This window comes from Haliotis asinina, chromosome 9, assembly GCF_037392515.1.
Source record: "Haliotis asinina isolate JCU_RB_2024 chromosome 9, JCU_Hal_asi_v2, whole genome shotgun sequence".
In the NCBI taxonomy this organism is placed as follows: Eukaryota; Metazoa; Mollusca; class Gastropoda; order Lepetellida; family Haliotidae; genus Haliotis; species Haliotis asinina.
Window position 1 is genome coordinate 35,393,173 of NC_090288.1, and position 8,709 is coordinate 35,401,881.

The following is an 8,709-nucleotide window of genomic DNA, read 5'->3' on the forward strand; positions in this document are numbered from 1 at the left end:
AACATGAGCATCAATGACATGTGTCAACCAAGTCAGCGAGCCTGACCACCCGATCCCGTTAGTCGCCTCTTACGACAAGCATAGTCGCCTCTTATGGCAAGCATGGGTTGCTGAAGGCCTATTCTACCCCGGGACCTTCTCGGGTGTACCACTTCCTAAATAAATGATCGGGTGCACTGGGTTTTTCGTTTGGAACACATAGAATTGCCATTGTGTAATGGACTGAATATCTCCATGGATTGTCTGATTTACAGGCCGGAATATGGCCATGCTATCGTATACAGCAACAACACACAATTGCCAGTGTAAGGGTGAGTGAGTGAGTCTAAGTTTAACTACCCACTAACAGGATCTAGTGGTCAAGCTCGCTGACTTGGCTGGCAGATGTCCCGACTGCGCAGATCGATGCTCATGTTATTGATCCCTTGATTGTCTGGTCCAGATTTGGATATTTACAGACCACCGCCACGCAGCTGGACTGGCGCTGAGTGAGGTGTAAAACTAAAATCACTCACTCACTCACATCGATCATTTACGCCGTTGGATTGATTGAATGTCACATTTATTTGACAATGACATGAAATTATTAAGATGGGGCTTGTACATTCTTCAGTGGATTTTATTTTATCTAGATCTATAGAAGGGCAGTTATACGTGCATGTGTGCCATTAACTTCGGGGTCATGAGTCATGAATAGTCAGTTGTGACAACATGTATTCGTGCATTCGCTTTGATGTATACTGCACGTAGTGTTCTTTATCCTAAATCCTGAATTACAGGATATAAAATCCAAGCACCTGGCACATCCGCACCCCCTTCCTTTGCCACCATCCTATCCTCCGCCCAGCCCACGACCTCTCCCCTCTCTTAGCAGTGTCGCGAGGATACGGCGTCGTAAAAGGGCATCACAGGATTTCCTCGCGCCAAGCCGATCAGAACGCATTCCCCAACCATCAATACCGCAACTACGTCACACTCGTCCCTAAATTGAGCAACACATTCACACCCATGTGAGCCTCGACCATGTTTACAGTGAAGGCGTTTCCTGTCTCTGATTGGTCGCTCTGATGTCATGTGACCAACGCTACCTCAATGGCGAGTGTTGCAACTCCACTTATCTTATCTGGTGTAGTAAACTTATAAAGCTGACGTGAAACGAGCGGTGTAATATTACAAACGCCGGAGCTGGTAACGACGACTGCTTTCCGCCATGTGCTCTGTTATTAGAAAAGAGTTTCGTTTACGCAACGCCTGGCTCAATTTCGAGCACCCGGATTACTTCGGACGTTCTCAGTTAGCCTGCAGTACTAACATATGTGTGAGTCTTATCTACATGTTTATGAGATCTTATCAGTCATATATTCCATTTATGTGAAACCTTTTCAGATGTAATTAAAGTCTGTAATAACATATATATATATATATATATCAGTAACAAAAGAGCTAGGTCAAGAAGGTGGACATGACATATGATGATTATGTTGAATAAGAAGAAAAATGGTGTGCATTGTGGATTTGTCGATGATTTGTTAACAAGAATAATCGAACATTTGGATTTTCAAAACCATTTCCTTCATTTGAGCTCATATGTGCTCATTAACGACATCACAGGAAGCGTTTACAAGTGCATTGTACTCTATTGCATTGTGCTGATATGAATTTCAGTTGGGCTAAGTCTGTCCTTTAACTGTGTCGTATCTTCTGTCGAGCGTAACATAATTTCTATATATGATTACATTGTGTCTTTTTCACGTAGACTTTGCATGGCTGTCGGTTGAAACAAGCTATTTTCACATGCTGTTTTCATGAATTCTGTGTTATGGACAACGGGGTGGGTGACAGGGTATCATTACCCCAGTGACTACTGCTGCAACATATATACTTATGACAAAAAGCTGAGAGTTCACAGATGGACTGTCGAGCAGGCACTACCGCGAGCGAATGGGTAACGTGATACTGACGCACCTGAGCTCATTCAGTCCAATGCTCTATTTTCTCACCTGTACTTTTACGTCTGCTTTGTATTCATGACAGACTGACTATTCAGAAATAAGCGTCATATATTGTACCCACATGGCGACTTGAACCTGGGTCCTGGGCACGACGAGCGAACGCTTTAACCACTAAGCTTCCCTACACTGCAAATGTCCGACACATACGGAGACTGACCACTGTCTTGCACGTGCACTCAATGGCAAATCATACCTTGCCTTGACACGTACTGAAATGAAGTGAAAAGTTCCAGTAACCGATTCAAACTTATTTTCTTCACAAATGTGAAAGGGGTTGGGGACCAATGAATGGAACTGAATCACCCACTTTGCTTTTATTTTTTGTGATTTTGTTTGTAAAACAGACCAAGTTATCTTGTTTTTCTTTGTTTATCCAGATTCCCATCCTGTGCCTAGATTTTCGAAACTCTCGTGCTGTATATCTATTAAGATCTGTAACTATTCTGGCAGCCTCTAGCAGAAGTTTCTCTAAGTTTTCCTTCGGGTCTCCAGTACAACCATCTCATAATTCATATGCAAATCAAAGTGTGATCTTATAAATCTTATATCTACAACTGATGGTGTTTGTGTCAGGTAAACATTACAGTTTTCACATTGGTGACAGAATTTGTAAGCATGCGTTAAGTCGTCGTTACGACTAGCGCTATGTAAAATATAGAAAATAGAAAGCAAAATGCCATTACGAAAGAGGTGAAATGTGAACTCTCTCTCTCTCTCTCTCTGTTAAATTATTAAATATCCGTGTTTACCTCCGGGTATCCATTCACTGCCGGGTGGGTAGAGACATGCTACGTCGTCAGTACATACCTCTTCAGTGCGACAAGATGTATCGAAACACGTACTTGGCTTGATGCCTTTGTCTTCCTTACAAATCAACTTTGCACACTTCTATATCCTGAAGAGAAGGACGTTGATTTATTGCACCATTGTAAACGTTTCCAATAGCGACTTGACAAACGGCGCTTTGCATCAACTGACTACCGAGTTAATTTTGAGGCGAATGTTCTAACAGTGTACAGTTTGGTAGGGATATTGAATTCATTACTTAATTACTTAATGTTTAATTGCAAATCAGCAATGGACAATTTATAAAAAAACCCACAGTTTGAATACCCATGTGAGAGGCCCCTTCTTGTCCTCAGTCGTGATGCTGTTGGAATATATCATGAAGAGGCGTGAGGACACACTTATCCGATGAGTTATTGACTGTTGTTTTACACCGCACACAACATTATTCCAGCTTGTAATTATCCTGGCGTGAGTCCAGAATCCAGTGATTAATAACACAGAGTATAAGATGACACGCAAACATCGTCACCCATCGTTGATACTTCAAAATGGTTATTTTCGATAGTTTAAAATGACTATATATTTGATACTTCAAAATGGTTATTTTCGATAGTTTAAAATGACTATATATTTGATACTTCAAAATGGTTATTTTCGATAGTTTAAAATGACTATATTACGGAAGCGCTGAAGGGACATGAGTATGAGAATTTTTGTTAATATATATTTCGTGCGCACGAGATACTATAGCGTGCGCACGATATACCAAAGCGTGCGCACGATATGATAAAGCGTGCGCACGATATAATAAAGCGTGCGCACTATATAACATAGCGTGCGCACAAAATGAAAGGAGACACGTATTTTTAAATGTTAAATCGTGCGCACGAGATACTATAGCGTGCGCACGGTATAGTATAGTGTGCGCACGATTTAACAAAACGTGCGCACGATTTAACAAAGCGTGCGCACGATATAGCATATTGTGCGCTCGATTTAGCAAATCTTGCAACACTGACATGGTTTCAAATGGCTTTGACACGACACGAGGCATCAGTATTTCGTGCGCACAATTTAGTATATCGTGCGCACGCTATAGTATCTCGTGCGCACGATATATGATTTAAAAAATCTTCTCCCGTCATATCGTGCGCACGCTATATTATAACGTGCGCACGCTTTCGTATATCGTGCGCACGCTATATTATATCGTGCGCACATTTTAGTATCTCGTGCGCACGAAATATATATTTAAAAAATTCTCATACTCATGTCCCTTCAGCGCTTCCGTACTATATATTTGATACTTCAAAATAGTTATATCTGACACTTCAATTTCAGCCAAAATGGACCTGTGCGACGTATATCATCTACCGTTTGCTGATTGCCGGTTATGCATGTTTTGCTCTTGCCAACGTCTTCATCAGAGCAGCGGCTAGAGAGGACCAAGTCAACGCGATATCACCCAACGCAACAGAGCCACGTCACTACCACTCAATGGTGTTTCTGACCGTTTGGTCCTACCTGCTTCTCACCTGTCATCTGGTACTAGCGCTCATAATAGCTCTTGTATATATAAAACACTCAAAGACGTCATCAACGGAATGTCAGCTGAAAAGCGTCTCCGTTTCCGGTTTTTACGACAACGCGTCCTTCACCCCCGATAACGCCAGTGGTTTGGTGAGAGAAAACAACAAAAGCGTGTTCTTGGACAGTGAAACAAATGTCAAAATTATCGACGGTTTCAAATCAGATGTCAGCGCTTCTCCTATAACAGATAAAGATAATGGCACAGTCACCCTTCCTTGGTTTTCTAAAATATCGTGGGTCCTTTCAAACATATTGTCCACTTTCGCTATTATTGTGACGACAATATTTTTCGGTGTGTTATACACACCGACGGCCGGTATATCCCTCGAAGACGTAAACGTCCACGCCCTTAACACCGTCTTCATCGTCGTCGACAACTTCATTAGCGCCCGCCCCGTGCGACTTCTACACGTCATATATCCCGTACTGTACGGCCTCATCTACGTCACTTTCAGCCTCATCTTTTGGTCAGTTGACCATCGCAACGTCATCTACCCCATCGTGTTAGACTGGAACCACGTCGGACTCACCCTTGGCGTCACTAGTGGCATCGTGGTGTTAACGTTTGTACTTCACACTGTTCAGTTCGGGTTATATCGTTTGAAACTTTTTGTTTATGGCAAATGTCGTTCAGTCTAACGTTGCCATTGTTTTCAGTTTTATCAAAACTGATTCATCCATGACCCAGAAAACTAAAACCGGTGTACTTACCTGTGTCAAGCTTTGATGATTACCAGAGCCTAGTTTTTCGAAGCTCTATTGACGCTAAGATAGTCGCACGTTAATGTTAATGTATGGCACTTAAGAAAATCTTAGCGCTAAGAGAGCTTCGAAAATTTATGTCCTTGCTCCATACATCTATATACACATCATTGTCAACTGCGTTCATTTGACAATGTGTGTTGTACTTTTGTTTCATGTATATTTGGGACAAACGGGGGGTAGCTGAGTGGTTAAAGCATCTGCTGGAATCGCGGGTTCGATTCCCCGCATGGGCACAATATGTGAAGCCTATTTCTGGTGTCCCACACCATGATATTCCAGTAATAAAGTTAAGAACGGCGTAAAACCACAGTCAGTCACTCATGTTTATGACAATGTGAACATCGTGCGTAGTTTATTCATTGTTTAGCGTGTGATCAGTCATTTTCTTGACAATTCCACTGCAGCTTCTTTGATAACATGACATGTATGCTTTTTAGTTGTGTTGTGTTCAACAACCCTGTTGTCGCTATTGATCATAGTATTCTGGTCGCTGTCAGTATCAACAGAAACTTAAAACCTGCGACCGTAACCAGCGTGAATCCTATGACATTACGAGTGATAGTTACTTTCTTCCTTTAAAGTACATGCTTTCTGGTGAAAAATGAATCTCGTGTTGTCTCATTCAGGCGTGTTTCGCTGTTGCCATAGAAACCTAGATGGTCGACGATCGAAATCTGCAACTGTATTTATTGGTTATTGGTTCCAGCTCATGTTCTGTGTGATGTAGTAAGGTCAGGTTGGAATTTAGCTCAGCCATGCCCAGTGACAGTAAGCGTTCGTTTTAATGTCAGAGCAAGGCAAATATTTTTTCTACCTGTGCTTGTTAAATATCCTATCCCTCCCAGTCCCTCTTAAACATCGCGTCTTTCTCGCCCTCTGTCGAATATCCAGTCCATCCTGGTCCCTCTCAAACATCCAGTCCCTCCTGGTCGCTGTCAAATATCCAGCCCCTCCTGGTCCCTGTCAAATATCCAGTCCCTCCTGGTCCCTGTCAACTATTCAGTCCCTCCTGGTCCCTCTTAAATATCCTGTCCCAACTAGGCCCTTTCAAATAACCAGTCCCTCCTGGTCCCTGTCAATTATCCTATTCCTCCTGGTCCCTGTCAAATATCCTGTGCCTCCTGGTCCCTGTCAAAAACCCAGTCCCTCCTGGTCCCTGTCAAATATCCAGTCTCCCATACCCTCTGTCAAACATCCAGTCTCTCCTACCCTCTGTCAACCTCAACCCAGAACATTTAGTGGTTGTTACCTTATTGTATATGACTATACTATTGTATAATAATTTTAACGGTTATTTATAACCACTCACTTGTCCATGCCCAAGGCGCTAACTTATTACTACCACAGATAACCCAACCTGCCCCTGAGGCACTAGAAGGTCATATGACATCCCGCCGGGTACCCTTCGTGAACAATTCGTGAACAAACTCACATGCTTAAGGTGAGATCACATGTATCGCATGTGCTTCGATGTAGGGCAGGACCTAAGTCCAGGAAACTCTCAGGAATCAAGCTGCCAAACACGGTCACCCATCGAAGTACTGTGTGCGACCGATCTTGCTTAACGTCACGTGATTTTTGACCTGGGCATCATGCACAGGACCACACACCACCGCAGTATTTGATTACATAGCATCCTTAGACCTGTCATCCTGTGTAGTCTTGAAGCAAGTCTAGGTTGTTATCCGATGAGTTATGGTCCAAAAGTGTGTCAGCTGATTACACCAGGTTACAGATTGGCTTAGTTTAGTGTTTCAAGCAGGAGTACATATTCCCATGTTACCAGTTCCATATTAATGACATTTGGAAAAAATGAATTACATGAATAACTTAATGTGAGAATAACAAGGTTAATTATTTTGAGAAAAGTCATCAATCTCCGGAAGTGTGGATTATGTATTATTATGTGCGTAATAATTTCTGTGATTTTTTTTTTTCTTTTTTCATTTTTTAGCGAAGTGTAATGCATATTGTGCGATTCTCAATGGTGATTGGTCACTTGACGTCATATAGGGTCATGTTCCTGAATTGATCCGGTTTTTATTTGTGGTTGTGTGGTGGGTGTGCATTAGGTCACTGTTCCGGGAAGTCATAGTTAATTGCGTCCCTCATCCTGTACAGGATTCGCTGACTGTCACTCGAGCAATCGAAGACTATGACGACCTGTTAACAGTTTACCCGTGCTTGTGGTTTTAACCAAAATGAATTACTTTTATATGTGACCCTCGGCCTTTTGCTGCAACTAAGATGGGATCCTCTTTGCCACGTTAAACATTGGATGTACAAATGTACACACTCTCACTTACATACGCACGGACGTACATATGTAGAAAAATGAGACATGAGACCGCAAACCGTTAGTCCCTACTCATCCACATGTTTACATATGTTCGCATTAACAGCGTCTGAAATATCGAATCCTGCCCGTGAAACAGTGATACTTTCTATTCTTGTAGACGTAATTATCAGAAATCCTCCCGAGTGTTGTTGTTTTTGTTTGTATTTTATTGGGTTTTTTATTTATGTATATTTTGCTGGTGTTTTTAACAGCTGTCAGTGATCACATTGACATCACAATGACGACTTGTTTTGTATATCATTATGAGTTTTGACAATCAGTAACAATTTAGAATTATGTTAGGCAAGACTTCCCGTTCACTGCGGTTTAATCAGATTAAGAGCTAAGAGTGGTATATATAGGGGTGCGCCTATGTTACAGTATAGGAGATGCAACCGTCGTAGTGCAACGATAGCTTTGTGAAACCGGACCCAGGACACAAGTATTGTCAGTCGTCATGGTGACGGATAGAAGCGCCATCCATATGACTTGGTGGACATATGGTCACTAGGTATGTATCTCATAGGTAAATAGGTAAAATAGTATACTGCACCTGTTCTGTTTCTACAATTTTGAATCTTCTTTGAAGAAAACAATTTTTCATTATTTTTGTCCTATATAAAATGTCCGTTGTTGAAATTCAGCGTTGGAATATAACAAATTAAAACAATTAACGGCAGTTATAGCAACAAATAATTTGTAAAGGATTCGAAGGTAAAACATTTGTCAAATTTATATTCGTGAAAATAGTTATTAACGGATGTATAAGTTTATGTATTTATGAATTCTATGTTCTTAGGGGTTTCTTTGTGTTATTTAGTGTCCTCTGTGCCTTCATGTACTTTGAACGTGTTATGGTCCCATTTCACATGCTTGAATGTATGTGTCCATCAACTTTGATAGTACATTGATACCTTCACAATCATGTTACACTGTCATATTTAGGAGTACTTGACACTGTTTTTATATCACCTGTGTTACCTGTGAAATCAAAAATAGGTACTTTGAACTTTGTGTGACAATCAAATGTATGTGGCGTGTTATTTATCGAAAGATAATGACGACTTGTTATCATGAACACAAATTAGCTATATATGGCCGCGCTGGTTCATGTTACTGTTAGTTTTTACTTGTTGAAAATTACCTGTCGAAAAACTAATGAAAATAGCTTACTTTCTTCGTTGGTTTGAATAAAGTTAACATGTTCTTGATAAA

At 41.2% G+C, this 8,709-nt stretch overlaps 1 protein-coding gene across 1 annotated transcript; it reads left to right on the plus strand.

Moving 5' to 3' along the window:
• The first annotated feature begins 1,169 nt into the window (after positions 1-1,169).
• LOC137296166 (uncharacterized) lies at positions 1,170-8,709 on the plus strand. Its single transcript, XM_067827869.1, has 2 exons — positions 1,170-1,318; positions 4,143-8,709. Exons 1-2 carry the CDS (start codon positions 1,211-1,213, stop codon positions 5,028-5,030), a joined length of 996 nt encoding a protein of 331 aa, XP_067683970.1. The 5' UTR covers positions 1,170-1,210; the 3' UTR covers positions 5,031-8,709.